Source organism: Nelumbo lutea, chromosome 2, assembly GCF_056320005.1.
Source record: "Nelumbo lutea isolate HS-2025 chromosome 2, American lotus-T2T, whole genome shotgun sequence".
NCBI lineage: Eukaryota > Viridiplantae > Streptophyta > Magnoliopsida > Proteales > Nelumbonaceae > Nelumbo > Nelumbo lutea.
This window is the reverse complement of record NC_142685.1, coordinates 84,070,397-84,091,813: the sequence shown is the minus strand read 5'-3', so window position 1 is coordinate 84,091,813 and position 21,417 is coordinate 84,070,397. Positions and strand designations below refer to the sequence as shown.

General features: G+C 39.3%; 1 protein-coding gene across 7 annotated transcripts in view; it reads left to right on the top strand.

Moving 5' to 3' along the window:
* The first annotated feature begins 2,488 nt into the window (after positions 1–2,488).
* LOC148871668 (general transcription and DNA repair factor IIH subunit TFB1-1-like) overlaps positions 2,489–21,417 on the top strand; it is a 51,597-nt gene continuing 32,668 nt past the window's right edge. For 2 of the 7 annotated variants that reach the window (XM_088970527.1, XM_088970526.1), the window contains exons 1-4: positions 2,489–2,951; positions 3,348–3,426; positions 14,752–14,816; positions 15,058–15,121. In XM_088970527.1, coding sequence (XP_088826653.1) covers positions 2,868–2,951; positions 3,348–3,426; positions 14,752–14,816; positions 15,058–15,121 — 292 coding nt within the window. In that variant the 5' untranslated portion in view covers positions 2,489–2,867. Of the gene's footprint in view, positions 2,952–3,347; positions 3,427–9,212; positions 9,865–13,656; positions 14,359–14,751; positions 14,817–15,057; positions 15,122–21,417 lie in introns of all 7 variants that reach the window. The other 5 variants (XM_088970525.1, XM_088970524.1, XM_088970529.1 and 2 more) reach the window with 5 other exon arrangements.

The following is a 21,417-nucleotide window of genomic DNA, read 5'->3' as shown; positions in this document are numbered from 1 at the left end:
TGCCCTAGTCTATCCTCAACTAATTCAATTCGGCCCATGGCTTGCTTGTGGGCTTCAATAAGGTCATGGCTAGATCAAAGGGAAGGAGTTGTTACCTATTTTTAAGAGGAAATGGGCACTCATTTCAGTTGGAAAAAAAAAAATATTTTGTTTTTGAAATAGTTATACCATTTCTCCACAAGGAAGGCAATTAACCAAGAGATTTTGGATTCAAATGGATTGGAAGAGGGAAGGTGTTAAGGATTCCTCTCTTCAAGTTATTGTACCTGTCCAATTTGAGAGTTCTTTAGGCTTAATTTCCAATAAAAAACAAAATAAAGATTACTATGGATTCATAAAATGTTGTAGAAAATGCTTCCAATTTCTCTTGAAAGTTGTTTGAGAAGATCTCTAATATAATATATTCATCATATTAAACATAAATAATTGCAATAAATAAGAGCATCTTATAGAAATAAAATAGAAAAATAGACCAACTTGAAAAGAAAATTGTTTTTGCATCTAATGGTTGTAAATGGTCCAAACGATTGTAAATTGGGTAAACTTAACTTAACCTGAATTGACCTAACTTGCAATATTTGCATAAATTCATGCAAATACAATTATAGGCATGCATTTATGTTATATTTTATCATGGGGCTGATTAACAAAATCCAAGTTTGAGTCCATAATGCAGATTGGGCCCAAGTTAAATAAATCAAATTTGATTGTGCCCTTTAAGCCTTGGGCCAAATGTATAGTGTAAGTACATAGAATTAGACACTGCACTACTTACAATGTAGGATCCACCATAAGACTACACATGCGACACTGCTACAAATGTATTTGGATCCTGTGATGGTGTACCATGTTACAATCTCCCATCGCATTCTCATGGCAGAACAACGTTTCCTCTCTAGTGTTGGACTATTCATTGCTAGTCCTTTTAGTTAGTTTCTCATTACATCCATTGCATGCATATTGTCATTTTCTCATCACATTCCCTTAAAACACCCCACATTATGATGGTTCCACTGGTCCAACCGCCTAGGTTCATGATGGGCTGAAAAGTCAAAACTTTGCTTTTGGCAGTAATAGGAGGGCAAAGTGGTAAAATTCATATTTTGTTTCATTCCATCAACGAAAGGGATGCAGCTAAAATGTGTTACTAGGGATAGCAATTTCTACCCTACCCGATGGGTATTTGCCCTGGTGAGGCTGTTTTTTCTTTTGCTTGAAGGATGGGTTTTGGGATTCTACAACCCACATGGGTTTAAGTAGGGTACGATATTAAACTAAACCCCCTCTCCAACCCGCATTTTGTTCAAAAATCATATAAGGTGCTGAATTTAATAATATTTTGAATTTTATGAGAAGGATAATATTGATAGTTTATATATTTTTTATATGTTTTAATCGAATAATTGAAATTTTTGTTGTTTGTGTTATTTTATTTATTTATTGTTTATAAAACACGAATAATAGAAAATTAGGTGCAGGTTCTAAACCCAACTCGTCTTACCCTTGAATATAGAAAGAATAGGGTTGATGAGGGTTTTTTCATTTTCATGTATGGCAAGATTTTGGATTGTCAAAATCCAACCCACTATAGGTTTTGGGACGGGTACAAGTCGGGAGGTTTAAGGAGGCAGGTATAGAGAATTTATGAAACCCTTTCCTAACCCGCCCCATTCCCATTCCTATGTGTCACATCTAGACCTATTCATGGGTTGGGTAGCTTGATGGGCTGGCTCAGCCCAACCTGTCCTAAATTGGGTTTGAACAAAAGTTTAGGCCCATGGGCTTGGGCTCAGGCTTTAAAAATTGGGCCAGACTATTTTTTGGGCCAAGTTCAGGCTTTTCAAAATAAGCCCAACCCAAGCTCGACCCGATAATATTAAATATATAATAGAAATATAATATATATGTTAATAATACATAATATATATTATATAATAATAAAATTAATAGCAAAAAGAGTACTGAAAAGTAAGGACAAGCCCAATGCAGATTTCTGATTTCCACTATAGAGCTATAAACATTCAAAATGTCAACAACCCACACTTTATGCACCAATGCCCACCCGTGAATTGGCATCAATTCCAAGCTGGCACCCATCCCAACTGTACTTTGAACTTACAAATTCTGACCCTGGGCTGAACTGTCTTTTTCCCAGAAAAGTATTATATATATTAAATGTATAAAATATTATTTTATTTCACTTCATGGGGCTATACAATAGGGGTAGCCCATCCCCTTTCCCTTAACCCCCCAACCCCTCCCTGGTGGCAGCGGGATTTAATATATTATATATTATATAATAATATATAATTAATATGTCATAAAACTACTTATCATAGTCGAGCTTTGGGCTTTATATAGGGCTTGAGCTCAAAATCTAGGCCCAATGGTCGGGCCGGGCTCAGGCTCGGGCCTAAGCCCGGCCCGGCCCATGAACAGGTACGGAACTGACTTGTAATATGAGTAAAGCAGGAGATGTTTCAAAATCAAAGGGGTTCGACTTCGGAGCCCACTGGGCTGCGTACTGTCCACTGGGGCTACGCACTCTCCAACCTCTCTTGATCGAGTACAAAAAACTACTCCTAGCCGCTACTTTCCTATATTGCAGTATCGTACCTCCAATCATTTACATACAATTGCCATAAACCCTAGATCTTGTTAGCCCTCCAACCTCTGGGGCTTCTGTCTCTCTGCAGCAGAAGCTGCATGTCTTTTTCGTCCTCTCTATTGCCGACCGAAGTATTCTTCTCCTACCATGAGATGCTAATCAATAAGTAAAAGCTCTTTTAATCCTGATTGATTCCGATTTTCGATTGAACTGGGCTTCTGATAGGTTGGTCGGTTGCGATTTTTAATCAATCGATACAATGGCGGCCGGGCAGGTCGTCATGAATGCTAAATACAAGAAGACCTCGCCCAAAGAACCAGGGATTCCAGGAATACTCAGAATGGTAATGCTTTTGAAGTTTTTAAGATTTTTAATCGAGCGTTTATATGCGTGATTAGCATCAATTTATTGAGATACATGGATTAATATGCTGTTCAAACAATTCCAGTATCAATTTTTGGTGTGCTCTCAATTAATTTCAATTTTTTTTAATTGTTTGAAGTGTTGATTCACTCTCTCTCTCTCTATGAGATTGGTTGGGCTGAATTGCTCTCTGTGAATTGTTCCATTTATTCTCTAAGTAAAGGAATTAGCAAAGTACATTGGAAGCCGAAATTCTCAAAATACCACGCTGAGGATATCTGAACGATATTGTTATGGATATTTTCTTGAACAGGGACATTGTAATTCTTATATCCTCTTTATGTTCTCAACACCTTAATTTTTGTTCATTATGCAGACTGAGGACAAGTTTGTATTCACTCCTAATGAACCCATGTCATCTGGAAAGCTCAGTGTCAGTTTTGGATCCATTAAAGGTACTTCCTCTTTCTGAAGTTGTTTCCCCTGTTGCAACACCTTCGATTATCATTGAAAGGTTGTATCAGAATTGAAATGCTCATCAATGAAGAAAGTAGCTTGACTGATAGTTCTGTTAATTACCTCAAAGGGAGTTGGAAATGCTTCCCCCTTTTGTTTATGTTACTCAAAGATGAATCATAAATCATGCTGCATATTGTAGTTGACCACTTTAATGCTTGTCTTGATTTCCTGTCAACTCACTATTGTACTTCTCTAAGCATGAATTAATAAGAGTGGGCATTTGAAGAAACTTTTACTGACAACCGATAACAAAGGGACTTGTGGAATCTTGGAAACAAGATAGCTAGCGGCAAAAAGTACCCAATGCCAACAGGGCCTCTGATCATTGAGATTTGAGGCACTAGTCACTTGATCAAAAAGCCTGAAGAAAACATACATATTTAGGCAAAAAAAATGAAAACAAGTGAATAGATGCTGCACTTTCCTTAACAAAAAACCTTGGACAAAAAAATCTCCTCTAAAAATAGCGAATAGAGGATATGGAGGAGAGGTTCGTTTGTGCTGCTCGTTGGAGAAGATTGTTGAAGATAGAAGCAAAGAACTTTGTGCTTGAGAGCTACAGAACTAGAAGGAATATAGTTCTGAAGGTCAGGGAAACAATATGGCGATGATATTGTTAGTAGGTAAGAAGGTGATTGAATGGCTTATGCTGTTTATGGAAGGAGCTCTGCAGTTGGGCAGAAACTCTGTGTTTAAGGGTTCAAAGGTAGTGGAGGAAAGAAACTACAACATGGAAAGAAAGGAAAATATTAAAGGCAGGTATATAACTGTATGAACATTTTGGTCAAGGAAAGAAACAGGTGGCTTGCTTTCCAGAAGGAAGAAGGCAGTTGGAAGGAGATCCTTAGGGCATTGCAGGAGTTTTGAAGCGGGACGAGAAGAAGGCAGTGGGAGATAAAAGCTTAGAAGAAAGGAAGACTAATGAACTGAAGAAAAAGGAAGGTGGTGATAAAATACAGGTTATGTTATGGGCCCGAGCGTAGGATCTATCACGGGTCGGTCCACGGGGAGAACCTCTAGTTTCCCCTTAACCCTCCCTTTTCGTGCAGACCCTATCGTGGCGACCTAAGGGGTGATTTGTCCAAGAGATCACCCTAACTCTCCTTTACTCTTCTCTTTGACTGAAATTTTGGGATGCCTTTATTCAATAATAGTGGCTCCTTAAATAGGAGATTACAAGAGTCCTGCTCTTAGGGAGACTCCTTGCTGAATAGGGAGACCTCCAACTCTATCTTGATAAGATAAGACTGATAAGATAAGATAAGTCTCTCTTAATCCTAATCTAATAAGATAAGATGATTTCTCTTAATCCTAATCTAAGAAGATAAGATAATCTCTCTTAATCCCAATCTAATAAGATAAGATGATTTCTCTTAATCCTAATCTATGAAGATAAGATAATCTCTCTTAATCCTAATCTAAGAAGATAAGATAATCTCTCTTAATCCTAATCTAATAAGATAAGTCTCTCTTAATCCTAATCTAATAAGATAAGATAATCTAATCTACTAAGTTAATAAGATAAGAATAACAAGATAGTCTAATCTGATATGCTGAATGGATAAGACTGTTGCTACCGAATTGGATAGGATGAGAACACCGGATCATTGCTACTGCTGCTCCCAATACGCGTCCACATCATTATGACAGGGAAAGGAGGTCTGTTCAGAATTATAGCAAACTGGGAGAGAGGAGGTTGGCAGAAGAAACTAGTTGTTCAGACAAAAAACAGCCACAAGACTGGAAGAAAATGGAAGAAACAATAATTAAGGGATTACAGCTTAAGGGGGCAGTAATCATAACTCCCTTTGAGAAACAGAAGGCGCTGCTTGAATTAGTAGAAGATGTGGCAGAAATAGATGCAAGGGAGTTTGTGGATGAATCTGGCGGATTTACAGTGACAAGATGGAGCCCATTATCTAATGAAATAAGCTTTGCTATAGAAGATAGTGTCATTGTTTGTATTCTTAGACTCCCCTTCCATCTATGGAAGGAAGAAATCTTTTAGTCAATTACTTCACTGTGTAGTGCCAAGTTAGATAGCATCCTTGCAATTGATCTAAACTCGGCAGCTATTTGCTTGAGCGGGGTTAGACCTGAGGAAATTCCAAGAAGAATACTAGTTGCAGATGATCAGATGGTGTCTCCAGTCTTGTTGACAACTGCCATTGAAGCTGCAATGTGGAGAGCGGTTAGAAGGAAGACAAAAGGTTTGAAGAAGACTTCTTATGTGGCAGGAGTCAAATGGCTGAAGTGAATTTAAATGGAAATTATACTGAAATGGCAAATTAACTTCTTGGAAGAGAAGAAGGTGAACTTACAAGGGAAGAAATGTTTAAGCCAAGGAAAGAAGGGGATGGGACGTGAGGCTGCTCTTATGTTCAGGCGCTGACGGGTGGACCTTGGCATGTGCAGCAGGCCCAAGTTCAAAATTTAAACGAGGGCGTGGGTCATTGGTAGTTCAACCTTGAGCCGGACTGAATTAGTTGGTTCAAGTAAACTAAACCTATCACATGGCGCTTTAAGTGATCACATTAAATAACTTTGGGCTTGGGTCTACTTCTTTAAAGCCCACAAGGAAAAAACCCTGAACTTGAAGTCAGGCCCATCTATTGGACCTCAATTGGCCTCAACACATGGCTGTTTTAAAGAGCACGTGACACTTAAGGGAGGCCCGATGATGGACAACAACTTTTGTCCATCATCTTCCTCCTTGCTCAAAACAGAGTCCTTTGGAGGCCGAAGTGAGAAATTGACGTGTCATTCTTTGATGATATGGGTACAGAGTAAAGGGAAGACTGGTGTTTCTCCTGAAAAGCACAACCCAAAATTTAACAGATGTAGCAGAGAAGGAAAGGAGAAAATTCAAGACTTGAGTCAGATTTTGATGATAATGGCAGTGGTTGTGATTTAGATTCTTTTGAATACTCAAGCATGGGAAGTATCAATCAAATTGTGAGGTTTGATATGAATGAAGCGGAAAGTTTCTACACAGAAGAGCTTTTTTTTTTTGATCAATACACAGAAGAGCCATTTCTGGAGGAAAAAGAAGAGAATATGCATATTAAAAATGAAGCAAGGGAAATGGGCAGGCAGTACACTTAGCTGAAGTTGAGCAGGTTACCTTCTCCCCTGACATTGAGAATTTACCTCCAAATTCTCAGCCTATACAGGAACTCAGGAAGCACTGGAAGACAAGTGGAAACCTTGAAGGTTTGCATTGAGGCAATAGAGAAGGGTGTACCAGTAAAGGTTGTTAGAGTAGACAAAGACATTAATGTCCCCATTATCATTTTACAGCAGCCTAGGTGTTAGGCCTGATGTGTTGGCTTTCCAATTGTGGGTTCTCTGGTCCCCTTGCACACGTTCCACCTTCGTCAAATCTAGGCATGTGTGTCCCTTCAGTTATGGTTGTTGATATTTGTGCTTTGCCTGAAACAGGTACACCGGCCACCCAGCCCGAAGGATTGAGGGGGGAGGGTGAAGGTGTGGCAGTAAATTTAAAAGTGTGGGAGATAGAAGAAAGGGAGGGGTGAAAGAAGTAGAGAGGATTTGGCATTTAATTAGTGAACTCCTGGAGGGGACCTCAAAGGAAATGAATTAACACCTGAGGAGGGTACTAAAGATTCCTGTATGGAAGGAAAGATGGATAAGAAGGAAAAGGAGAAAGTTAAGGTCAACCCAACTATAGGGACGCACAAAGTCAAGGGGCTAAAATGTACTCCAGGAAGAGTGAAGAAAAAATGAACAAGAGGAAGAAGAAAAAAGATAGAAGTGTAGAGATTAATTTCTGATGTAGAGGGCGACATTGAATTTAGTGGGAGGGGAGGTAGAAGGAAACAAACTAAGTAGGGAGTGGAGTAGAGGAAGAGGGTTTCACTAAATGGTGAAAGAATGAAAACAACCAGTTGGAACATAAGAGGATTGGGGAGTGCAAAAAAAGGAGAGTAATAAAAGATATATTAAAAAGAGAGTCCTGATGTTGTGATGTTGCAAGAGACTAAATTAGCAGAGTTGGATAGAAGATGGATTAAGATGGATTGGGGCTCCATCTTGGGGGGCTTCAAGGGGTATAATGACACTATGGAAGGATGAAGTGCTGGAATCAATATAGGAGCTAATTGGTAGATATACTGTTTCGGTAAAGTTCAAGAATGTGGAGGATGGATTTACTTGGGTATTAACTAATGTTATTGACCAAATAATTATAGAGAGAAGAATGATGTGTGAGAAATTGTATGCAATATGGGGTTTGTGGGAAGGTGCTTGATATTTGAGTGGGATTTCAATGTGATAAGATTCTCTAATGAAACTTCCAACCCTCAAAAATCAATCACAACTAGTATGAGAAAATTTAATGAATTCATAGATGTGTGAATTGAAGGAGGTTCCCTTGTTGCAAACTAGATTTACTTGGTCCAACTTTCAAGAAAATCCATTGTGTTTGAACCTGGATGGATTTTTGTTTAATGTAGGTTGGGAGAATCATTGGGACGGTTTTGTGTCTAGAGCATTGCCTAGGGTCACTTTGGATCACCTTCCCATTAGATTAGTCTCATTTCTTCTTTTTTTTTTTTTTTTGGTGTGGTCCTACACCCTTCAGATTTGAAAATATGTGGTTGACACTTGACACATCTAGGTTTTGTTTGCAAAGTGGAAGATTGGTGGAAGGGAATCAAATTCCATAAGGAATTGCAAATATTGAGTATTGAGTATTCATAAAAAATGCAAAGATTGAGATCTAAAATAAAGGTGTGGAATAGAGAACATTTTGGAAGGCTAGAAGAAAAGGAGATTGCTCTAATATCTTTGATTGAAGAACCGGATGAGGTGGAAATTGAGAGAAACCTTAATGTGGAAGAAAGGGAATTGAAATGGAAGTTAAAAAAGGAACTAGAGGAAGCCCTTACCGGGGAGGAAATCAGCTAGAGACAAAAGTCAAGACATAGATGGATCAAGGAAGGGGATGGGAATGCAAAATTCTTTCTTGCGATGGCTAATGGTAGAAGGCATAAGAGCTTTGTCGTTAGGTTGGAGACAAATGGAGAAGTGACCTCTAATTAGGATGAGATAGCCAAAATCTTTGTGGATCATTTCAAATCCTTTTTAGAAGACCCTTGGATGAAAGAACGAGGTGAGAAGGATTAGAGTGCCCATTACTAGAAGAGGAAGCAACAAGGTGGCTAAAAAAGGATTTTGAGGAAGAGAAAATAAAAATGGCATTTTTTTCTACGGGTAGATCTAAAGCACCGGGTCTGGATGGTTTTACAATGGTTTTCTATCAGGATTGTTGGGAAGTGCTGAAAGATGAATTATTTGAAGCCTTTAAGAAATTCTTGAACACATACCATAAGCCATGGAGTTAACACAACTTTCTTGGTTTTAATTCCAAAAAAACTTGATGCCAGCCAACCTAAGGATTTTTGACCCATTAGTTTGGTGATCAATATCTAGAAAATAATTGCTAAGGTCCTATGATTAGAAAAAATCATGAGGAGTTTCCTTTGGGAGCCGGGAGAGTCAAGAAAAGACCACTTAGTCAATGGGAGATTGTGTGCAAAATTAAGGCTTTTTGCTAAGTAGTCTATGGGAAAGTTTAACACTCTGGGTTACTTGCAACAGAAGTGACCTTTTTTGTGTATTTCCCCAAATTGGTGCACTCTTTGTAAATCTGATGGTGAATCTTGTTACCACTTACTAATTTCTTGTTCCTTCATTGCAGATATTTGGGATTGGCTTTTCTCTTTGTCTGGGTGTAGGTGTAAATGTGCTAATGGAAATTAAGATGCTGTTTGATTCATCAACTTTTGCTTGGCCAAAAAGAAGGGCAAGGCATGGAGATGCAATAGAGCAGCAGTGATTTGAACCTTATGGGAAGAAAATAATGCTAGAATTTTCCAAGAGAAGGGGAGAAGTAAACACCAAATTATAGATTGTATAATGACCAGAGTTATACATTGTCTACGGACTTTGGATTTGTTTAGACAGTTCTCCTTTGATGATATTTGGAGGAGCTAGTATTCAGTGGCTTCTAGTTCAGTGCAGAAGGTTATATTAAGGTCGGTTTGGGTACCTCCATTTGAAGGTTTTCTGAAACAAATTTTGATGGGAGCAGTTGAGGCAACGCAGATCCTTCTGGAATTGGAGGGGCCACAAGAGATAAGGAAGGGAATATTATAACATTATTCAGGACCTGTGGGGAATGAAGACTCGTTGAAGCTGAATTGTATGCAGTCTTAAGAGGTGTTCTATGGCAAAAGAGATGAGCTTGGAGAACTTGGTGATAAAAGGAGATTCCAAGGTGGTGGTGGGCTGGCTAAAAGATCCGGATTCAGTGATATCATGCTATAGAGATGAAATGAAGAAATTCAAAGGTCTAACACAACATATGAATCTGGTTATACAATGTGTGGGGAGGGAAACTATTAGTTTGGCTGATTCTTTAGCTAAGCAAGTGGTAATGAGGGATCAGTTGTTTTGAACACACTTGTAAATTTCATGCTGTTTTTTCTTTAAGAGTGAGGCTGCACCTCGCATCCCTTTGGGATGCTTGTAACAGTTGCTTTTTCTTATTGATTTCAATGCAATTTTAATGAACTTTTACTTACAAAAAATGATGCTGCATTTACATGGAAAAGGAGAAGAGTGCCATGAACACAATTAATTTTTTTTCCTTTTTTGGGCATATGGAGGAAAATCAATTGGCAGATGATCTTGCCTAGTTTGGGTTGGGAAAGGCCTTTGTGTAAGCAGTTTTCAATGCTGACACAGCTTTTTTTTTTGAACAAAACCATGTACTGCTAAGAAGTAGTCTATGGGAAAGTTAACACTCGTCCCAAAGCAGCACAACACTTTATATGGTTAATGAACAAAGCCATGTACTGCAAAAGAAGAATAAGATATATAATCAACATTTAGCCTTTCAAAATCACTAAGGATGAAGGTTGAGGACCGCTACTCCAGTTTCTCTCAACAGGTGGCAAGTGATTGGGTCCACCGATAGAAACTAGTGATACTGTACCCCAGCCTGAAGCCACTCCTTTTTATATGTTTCCTAGCCTGTAGACATTTCTTTGTATTTATATCTGTATGTGTGTATTTTTTATTTTGTTACTTGAAAGGCAGTTGTGTTGGACTTTGATTGGTGAATATCCATTAAACAAGGAGGTGCTTATGTGTGTGTCTGTGTGTGCGCATTTATGATTTTGTTACTTGACATTACACCTGTGCTGGTGAATATCCATTAAGCAAGGGAATGCTTACCAATATAAGTTGTCACTATGTCAGTTACTTTAAGTCAACATATCCCATCAGTTAAATTAATACATGCATGTATTGTATGCATATATTTTGTGCTGCATTGTAATATATACCGTATTTCCTCCCTCTCCAAATTTTCTATGACTTGTTTCTCCTTTTTCCTTGTATGTTTTGGGCCCATTTGGGATGTTTTAACTTTGGTTCAGCTGCTTTGAAGAAGCTTGTCTGGAGAGCCATGTAAATGGTTGTAGATGACCAAAATTGGCTCTTTGGATTTTTTACCAAACATTGCTTATAGGCTTTCCGGGTGGGCCCTACCTTGCAAAGCCAAAGTTCATAGCTTGAAAGCCCTCCTGGAAAGGGCACTTTATCCCAACTCTTCAATCACTTTCTTAAAACAAGTGAAGAACATATCCACAATCTAACAATCAAGGAAAAATATAATAGGCAGAGAATTTATGCACACAATTATACGCACAGATAATATGACAAACTAATCCTCAACAGGCTGTTACAACCAGCATAAAGTTCAATGAATTCATTAATAACTTTGAGCTGAAGGAACTCCCTTTGTTGCAAGCCCACTATACTTGGTCTAATTTTCAGGAAATACTAACCTGCTCAAAGTTAGATAGATTCCTTTTTACTGAGAGTTGGGAAAACAATTGGAGGGATTTGATAGCTAGTGCCCTACCCAAAGTTACTTTGACCATTGTCCCATTGAGTTAGGACATGAGCCTTTTGGTTGAGGACCCCGGCATTTTAGGTTTGAGAACATGTGGTTGATACACCTGGACTTTGTAAAGAAGATTGAGGAATGGTGGAGGGTTGAAATTAGGGGGGTAAATTGGAAAGGGGTAAGATTTTCACAAAAAATAAAAAAATTTGAGGTCAAAATTGATTTACTATGGCTTTCTTTGAAGATTGTTGGAATATAATCAAAGAAGATTTGCTTGAGGTTTTCGAAGAATTTGAGGATAATTCAGTTATAAGTTGCGAAGTCAATTCTACTTTTCTAGCCCTAATTCCAAAGAAGAAAGAAGCCAAATAGCCAAAGGATTTTAGACCTATTAGTTTGGTGACTAGTGTGTATAAAATTTTGGCTAAGGTCCTATCTTTGAGGATTACAAGGGTTTTTCCATCCCTCATTAGTCAAGCTCAAGGAGCCTTTGTTGAGGGGAGACTAATAATTGATTAGATTTTAATAGCAAATGAATGAGTGGGGGAGATGAAGAGATAAGAGAATCAAGGTTTTGTTTGTAAACTAGACCTTGAAAAGGTCTCTGATCTAGTGGATTGGAGCTTTCTGTTAAAGGTACTAAGGAAGTGTGGGTTTGGGGATAGATGGTGCAAATGAATAAATGGTTGCCTTACCTCTTGTCATTACTCCGTCTTAGTCAATGGGGTTGTTAATGACTTTTTCCTAGCTTATAGGGCCTAAGGCAAGGGGATCCTTTGTCTTTGTTCTTATTCACACTAGTTGTCGATGCTTTTAGTAGACTCATATTAGAAGTGGACAAGAATGGGTCAATAAGAGGATGGAGAGTGGGTAGAGATAGAGTTCCGGTTACTCATCTTTAGTTTGTAGATGACATTATAATCTTTTCTGAGGATTATGATTTGATGAAGGTGAGAAAATTGAAGGATTTAATAATCCTCTTTGAAAGAGCCTCAATCCTGAAAGTCAATTTTGAGAAGAGCTGCATGGTGGGGATAAACCTGAATAGAGAGTAGATGGAGTCTATAGCAGCTTGCATAGGTTGCACTTGGTCATAGTGGCCTTTATCCTATTTAGGACTTCCCCTAGGTGCTAACCCAAAGGAAAGTAGGTTTTGGAGCCTTGTGGTGGAAAAGTTTGAAAAAAGGTTGGCAGCTTGGAAGAGAAACTATATATCCTTGCGGGGTAAAGTAAACTTTGAATAAGGCAACACTAGCCAATTTGCCACTTTATTTCCTTTCAATCTTTAGGATTCTTAATAGGGAGGCTAAGAGGTTAGCAAAATTGATGAGAGACTTCTTATGGGAGCCTGGGATAGAGAAAAAGGATCATTTAATCAGGTGGGAAGTGGTGAGCCAATGTAAAAAAGAAGGGGACTTAGGGGTAGGAAATATACTGAGTAAGAATGAAGCTCTTCTAGGCAAATGGCTTTGGAGGTGGCCTTTGGAAAGAGAGAGGTTATGGCATGAAGTGGTAAAAAGTATTCATGGTTGTTTTGAATCCAGTTTGGATGCTGGGGTATCTTGAAGGGCTTTGCTCACAACACCTTGGAAGGCAATTTCTGGCACTCTCCCTAAATTCCTCAAGTTTGTAAGGTATGATGTTTGCTCTGGAAGTTCTATCCTCTTTTGGGAAGATACTTGGGTGGGCTCTCAACCATTAAAAGATCGTTTTCCTTCCCTCTAGTCAATTTCCCTCCTTAAAAAGGAACCTGTTTCAAGGTTCCTGTCCCCCCGGTTCTCTCGTTGGCTTTAAACTGGGACTTTGGTTTTTGTAGTGGTTTAAGGGATGACGGTTCTGCTAGTGTTGCTGAACTTTTGCTTCTAGACTTTGTGTGTTTGGGTCCCCCCAAACTCAATAAAAGGATTTGGACTCTGACTTCGAATGGCTCCTTCAGTTGTGCTTTTTTCTTTAAATTCCTTTGCTCCATCCCTTCCTCTTGGGTTTTCCTAGTTAAAGAAATTTGGTAAAGACCAATTCCTCCTAAAATAACTGTTTTCTATTGGGAAACCTTTTATGGTAAGATCAGCACTTTGAAAACTTACAAAGGAAAAGACCTTATTGGTGTTTATCCCCAAACTGGTGTATTTTGTGTAAAGTGAAGAGTGAGGACTGTTACCATTTGCTGATATCTTGTTTTTTCACTGCTAATATTTGGAAATGGGTCTTTAATGCTATTTGGTTGCAGGCGGAACTTGCCCTCTGAAGTAAAGCTGCTTTTTGAACTGCATGCCTTAGGGCAGCTAACAAAAAAAGGGAGTTTAATGCGGAAGTGCATGAGAGCAGCTAGTTTGTGGACAATTTGGGAAGAAAAGAATGGTAGAATTTTCCAAGAAAAGGAAAGAAGCCTTGCTGAGGTCAAGGAGTGTATCATGACAAGGACAATATCTTGGCTGAAAACTTCAGATCTGTTTGTGAACTATTCCATTGATGATTTGAGGAGAAACTGGGCAGTAGTGGCATCCACAACTTCCACAAACATTATTCTACAAGCAGAACGGAAATCTCCCCCGGAAGGTGTGGTAAAAATGAATTTTGACAGAAGCAGTCAAGGTAATCCAGGGCCCTCGGGTATAGGAGGGGTTATGAGAAATAAGGATAGCAGCATAATATCTTTATTCTCAAGACAAGTGGGAATTGGTGACTCTACAAGAGCTGAGATACTAGCTGCAGTACAAGGAATACAAGTTGCTAGCCAGCTTGGAGTGGAGAACCTGATAGTTGAAGGGGACTGCAAGGTGGTAGTGGGCTGGCTGTCAAACCCAGAAGCAACACACTGGGGTTACAGGGATCTTCTAAAGAAAGTTCATTGGCTTACTAGGAATATGTTAGTTTTTAGTGGGTCAGCAGATCGGCAAATGCCATGGCTGACTCCTTGGCTAAACATGGGGTATGAAGGGGTGATATGTTCCGTGCTACCTTATAATTGTAATTTAGGATAGAGTGTGTGCTTAACAGCTTAGCTCTAAGGGGAGGTAACATCTGTGCCTCCTCTTAGGCCGATTGTACACTTCTCTATTCTATTTTTAATAAAATACCACTTATTTATACACAAACAGAATAAGCATATTATAAATTGTTATTCATTGGTCACTCAGTTGCTACTCCACTTTGTGTACACTGGTTGATGAACTCTAGAATAAAATGAGAATCATTCAGTTGAATGACTGATGAATAGAACATGGTTTATTATTCCAATCTGATTGGGTTTTAATTCAATATTCTTATTCATGTAATAGATTAATTTCATACCTTGACATTTCTCTTTGTTCTGGATTCTCAGGTCATAAATTTACCAAGGAGGGATCCAAACAAGCATTGCTGAATCTTACACAAGACCCTGAAATGGTTCACATCAACCAACTACTAATGCTTTTTTATTTTGACTTGTTAGGCTTCCATAATGCATTATCTGTGATTTCAATTTCTATTCAAGCAGATCTGAATGTTTTGGCAGTTGTACTTTGTTATCTATATCAGAAGATTTTATTAATATTGCCCTGCTTAATCAGTGCACTGTTTGAAATTATAATTAACTAGTCTTGTTTGATGACCTGAACATACGTAACTAGCTTATTTATTATTTCAGGGTGGTGGTTACATTTTTGAGTTTGACAAGTTCTCTGATCGTGACGTTTGCCGAGATTTTGTTGGTAAGTTTCTAACTTGGTCAAATTATAACCAAAATTATTTAAACTAGGCTAAGAAGCTAGTAGAAGTTTTTTTTTGAAAGGTACAGTGTTGTATTTGTCCACCAAACACATTCAAATATAATCATGTGCAATGAGCCACTGTACAATGGTGAAAGGGGAACTGATTGAAGGAGAGGGGGGGGGGAATTAAAGAGCTATAGTGGAATGCTACATGGAATAATGCAAGGAAAGATGGAAACAAGAATGCAGTTGGATGACTTACAGCTTGATAAGCTGCTAGGAAGTCAAGATAGGGTACTGAAGATGGAATAACTGAACAAGAAGTGTTTATTAAATAAGTGAGATTGTAGGTGTAGGTATATAGTGCTCACTTAGTCCCTCAGAGCACAGTAAACACCGTATCGATACCACATGAACGCGATAAGCTTGTATTAACTTTCCCTCTGTGATGAATCCACGTCGCATCGCAGGCCTGCAATGAACCCACAGCGTGTATCGCAGATCCGCGATAAACCCGCGGTTCATTGCACTCTCTTGAAGAGCCCATTTCACAGCTTGAGCCAAGGTAAACTTAGGCTGAACCCACAATGAGGTTCACACGCATTGTGCCTTGCGATAAACCTTCAATCACCGCGGTACCCTGGCCTGCTAAAGAACTGTATCCACATACCACCCGTGCGTGTAATGTTGTGGAGACGGACGTGGCAGGGAGCCACATAAGTCTGACAAGACGTCGTCTGCCAGACGTTGACGTCACTAGCGCCACGTCAATTAAATAAGGCACACAAGAGGTAGTAGCACATGTGAGTTATGAAGATCCCCGAGTGGAAGGAAAGCCGATCCTCGGAAAGATCCCCATAGGGACACGTGGTGAAACCCAATGGTGCCCTTAATATTGACAACAAATCCAATATTCTCTTTCCTAGTAGGAGACGAACACCTTTGGCTCCTTCCTTTTAGGATCTTGGGATCTCCCCCATAAATAGGGATCCTCCTTGTAATGAAATTCATTTAGCAATCAAGCACCCTTGCCATTGACTCCCAGCTCTACCACCCGAGCTTGATGCCCTAGCCTAAGATCCAATCCCCTCAAACCCTCGGTCTTTCTCTATCTTTCGAAGAGACCACTCCCCCCAACCTAGCCTTTACCCTACCTGTAGAAGGAGTTAAAGGCCCTGGCCCCCAATGGTAGAGGTGGCATTTGGGCGGGTTGGGTTGGGTTTGGTTTGGGTTGAGTTTCAACCCAACCCATTAATGACCCAATTAGATAGAATTAAATGGGTTGGGTTCAACCCAAACCCACCTGAACCCAACCCAACCCATTTAGAAAAAATAATGAAAATTACACAAAAATAACCTAGAAAATGAAGAAAAATAACATAAATTACAAAAAAAAAATACATGAAAAATAACATAAATTACAAAAAAAGTCCAGAAAATGAAGAGGAAATTTCACCTCCACTTCAATGTCCAAATCCCTCCAGCTTGTCTCCAGATTTAAGAGTTGGGAATAAATTCTCTTGGGATTAAAAGAAGATTTTAAAATTTAAGTAGGAAAACCTCAACTAAAAAGGCCAAATGTGAAAATCCTAATTTCAACAAAATATGTAGAAGTGAAGAATGGATTTTTGTCCAGAAAAAAATATCAAAGTAAAATGCAGAGAAAAAAAAAGAAGTAGAAAAGGAATGAAATGCTCCAATGTCGCCAAAATCCTTTGCTTATATACAAGTGATAAATGAACAATTGCAACGAGTTTGAGAGATGTGAATGGCTTACTAGTAGTTAGAGGTGTAAATCAGCACGACCCGACACGAATTTGAACTGACCCGACACGACAGTTCGTGGGCCGTGCTAGGCTTGGCACGATCGTGCGGGCCATGCTAGGCTTGGGGTTTTAGATTCACGGGCCGGGCCAGCATGGCCCTACCCACAACCTGGCCCAGCACGACCCATATATATTTTAGATATATTTTATATATTTATGTAATATTGTATAAATTATAATTATATAATAATATATAGTATATAGTATATTAATAAAATAAATAATTTTTTTAAATTTTATTATACTAATTTATTTAATTATTGTATATATAAGCAATTGTGTACATCGAAATTCATATAAAATTAAAATTTTAAATTTTTTGTCAAAGTTCTTAAATAAATAGCTTTGACTCGATGCGCGGCTCGACCTAGCCCAAGGCTCAGCCCACGGGCCAGCCAGGCTTGCAACACGGCACGACACGGGCCTGGGCCATGGGCCGTGCCTGGCCGACACCCCAAGTTATCCCAGGGGAGGGCGGCATGGCATGACACGAACTTTGTGCGGGCCGCCCACAAGCCGTGCCATGCTGGCCCGGCCCGACCTGTTTTACACCATTACTAGTAGTTCCACACCAATATCAGATTTCCAACATGAACTGCGACTTCAAGAAACAACGCTATCACGTTAGTATCGAACTCCTTGTACTCAATCCGAATTTCACCGACTCAAGGCAACAACACCGATACTGTTCACATCACCATAAGAATCGACGATGCACTCTAATGTTGAAAGTAATGTTCTCTAACGATTGCAGTAATTACGAAGAAATATTGGTCTTGGAAAAAGGGAGGAGTAAAGCTCTTTCCAAATAAAAAAGAAAGTAGCCTTATTGGATGCCCATGACCCAACCCACCCAACCCATTAAAAATATTTTTATTGGGTTGACCCACCCGCTAAGGATTAACAAACACAACCCAACCCGCTAATAAATGGGTGGGTTGGGTTGTAAATTGCCACCCCTACCCAATGGCTTCATTATGACATTTTACAAGAGATATTTGAACATAAATAAGGAAGATCTGATGAAGGTGCTCTAGCAATTCCACTCCAACGTGGCTTTTGAAAGGAGATACTACCAAGTTCATGTTCTTAATGCTGATTATGGGGGGGGGAGTTTTGGAGCTTAAACCTTAGGTCTACCTTATTGGTAATATCATCCTGTAAAAAATCCAAGGTCTAAAATATTGGTGGCGATGGAACTGTCAGTTGTCCGAATAAAGGAAACATGTCAGAAATATCGCATGGAAATATGTAAAAATTATGGACAAGGTGGAAACATTGTAAAATATGAAAAAATATAGAATGATATTTTTTGAAATGATTAAAGAAGCATAGGCACATCTTTTTATATTATTATCTTGTTTAAAATTATTAAACAAAGCTAAGAAACTAAAGCTACAGACGAAAGAATACATTCAAAAGTTGTCCTGTAAACCTTAAGATTCAAAACTACATTATAGAATGAGTTAAAGAAGAATTTAAATTTATAGAAAATGCAAATGGTTTTAATAGATCAACCAAATAATCTATTACACAAACAAAAACTGTTATTTAACTTCATGTATGAAATGAATATTGAGGTGGCTCAAAGTGGATCATGCAAGTAAGGTGGCAATAACATTGCCAATATTGTCACCAACTTATGTTATAATACTATCTCTTGTACTTCTCATAGTGCTAGTAGCGTTCAATGGGGAATATGTTGATTCTAGTAAAATTTTGCGTTTTTATCCATGGAAACTATCTCTTGTACTCCACATACTGCTGGTGGTGTTTATTAGATGTGAATCTGTCCAATAAAAATAACAACATGATTTGAAATTAGGAAGAAAAATAGAGAAGAAATAAGAGAGATTAGAAGAGGAAGGAGTATCCTTCAGAAGTGGAATAAGATATGTAGTAGAATGCAAGAGAAACTCGTAAGGTTCGTTTATATCACTGGTTGAATAATTTGGTAAGGGTAGGAAGCAGATTGAATGTTTCCCAGAGGGAAGAAACGGTCATGGTCGGAAGGGGGTTAATGGGGTGTTAAATGAGCTGTTCCATTAGGTGGCTGCCAAATGAGTAGAAAATTTTATAGAGAAGGAAAAGAAACTTATTACTGCTAGCTAGGAAGTGGCTGACAAGCAAGAATGGTGCAGGGAGACACAGAATAAGAGCTAATCTAAAGAGAGAAGACTGGGAAAATAAATTTGTAGTTGAAGCAGAAACCTGTGTCAGATACTGGAGGAAAGTTGCAGATTTAATAACAATAAGATTGAAGTTGAAGAGGACTTTCATTTTAACCCCTTTTGAGAAGTGTAATGCAGTGCTGGATCTGCTTGAGAATAGAGTAGAAATTGCGGCCTTAAACATCCAAGCAGATTTGGGGAACTTCACGATCTCGAAATGGTGTCCAGGGTCAAATTCCAGTGACCTTTTTGTTGAAGATGGGGTACTGTTGAGAATCTTAGGATTGCCTTTTTCACCTGTTGAAGCAAGACATTTCTGAATCTATTGCACAGATATTTGGAGGGACACTTGATGGTGCTTACTGGGGAGACTTGATAAGGTTCAACCAGCCTAGAGAACTCAGGTGCACTATGTTAGCTCCAAGCCTAATACTGCCAAAGGCCCAAAGCCACCCATCCAGCATGTATACATTAGAAGGCCACGGCAAATGAGTTAGTTATGATATCTCTAATTTTCTCATGTGCCTTTGATGTGAAAACCTATATAAACCAGGCTAAGTAATGAGATGGGCAGATTAGGTTACTCTCTCTTCTTTTCTCTAGTAGGTAGGTCTCCCTCGAAGCAGCTCCTATGGTGGGCAGTTCTTACCACCTCCACTTTGCAGTTGCAGCTATCTGACCAAGTGGAGTGAAGCCAGAGGAGATACCACGGAAGGTAGAGCTGAGAGTGGAAGGGCAGTTTATATTAGTTTGGTTGGCTTCATCCATTGAAGTTTTGCTTTGAAAAGAGGCTTGCAGGGAGGGAGACCAGAAGGTTGAAGAAGAAGAGCTGCATGGCACTAAGGGATTGGATGGTTCAAGCAAGAATAGAACTTGCACTAAAATGGGAATATAGATGTTGGGGATACCAAAAGATAGAGAACAAGAGCAATTTCTTATACATGTAGGTAATGAAAAAAGACTGGCGGGTGGCTGGGCCTTTGTGCAGGTGGTAGCTGGTTCCAATGTATCAGGTTTAAACACAGAGGAGGTGATGGTTCAAGATAGGACCAATGGGCTGACAAAAGAACAAAAGTCCATTTGTCATGACCTTTAAGTTGGGCTGAGGGACGAAGGCATAAAGGAGGCCCATGATAGCTCTTTTGAAGCAATCATAGGGGAGGCACGTGAGTCACTTAATACTCATGTGATCAGAAGGGGAATAACTCTGATAGATGGAAAGAACCGTCTATCATCGTCTGCTTTGAGTTCCTCCATTGGTTGCTGCTACTCAGGAGTGAGAGCTCTCTCCAACTGCTCCTTACAATGGATCCCTGCAAAGAAATTCAAGGTGATCTCACCTAATAGACGAAATACCAGGTGTGTGAAAGGAAAAGATCTCGATTTCTTACAAGATTGAGAAAGGTCTGAGATGATGATGACACTAGTGAATTTTAAACCTGGCTGACACGGTAAGCTTGGGTAGTGTTGACTTGCAAACAAATGTGGATATGTTGGAAGAAGATAGCTTCAAAACAAAACTTCTGTTCCTAGTGGAAGACAAGGTAGTTGTTGGCAAAGTCAAGGAGGATTGCAGGGTTGAAACAATGGCTGCTGATGCTGTGCAAATGACACCCCCAATGTCAAGGGAGCTAATCCAATAGAGCAGTGTCGTATGGGGATTGGTATAGAGGGGCAAGACTCTCATGTAATCTGTGGAGGTGGGCTGGAAAGGGAGATACAGGGATAGGGTCCTATTATGATGAGATTAGAAGGGGTTGTTAATCTAATCCCAACACCCCACTGCAATGTTTGATCAAGGGGAAACACTTGGCCTTAGACATAAAGTCTCAACTCCAAGCCTCATCCAATCCTCCTTCGTCTTCTTGACACAGGTATGTGTGCCCTTTCAGTTTTAGGTACTGACTTGTGTGCTGAGCCTTTTGCAGATAATACCCTAGCATCTCATCTAGAAGGAGGTGGTGATAAACCAAAGGGGAGCTAGAGGTTCCTTAGAGGAGAAAAAGGAAAAAGAAAAGGCTGAGTTGGAATTTAGAGAGGGTTTGGAAGAGCTGATGGAAAGAATTGGAGATTGATTTGTCTGGATGTTGAGGAGCTCAAGCACAGGGGAGGTTATCTGGAAGAGAGTATTGGGAAGGAGGAGTTGGTCAGGAAAGAGGTGGAGGTTGATGTAGAAAATGAGGGTAAAGGGACAGTGTCGAATCTGGTTAGTGACAAGAGGTTTTTTTTGGGGTCACTACTAGGGACCTAGATTCCTAGGATTGTATATAACAATTATGGAACTAGCCATGGTAACATA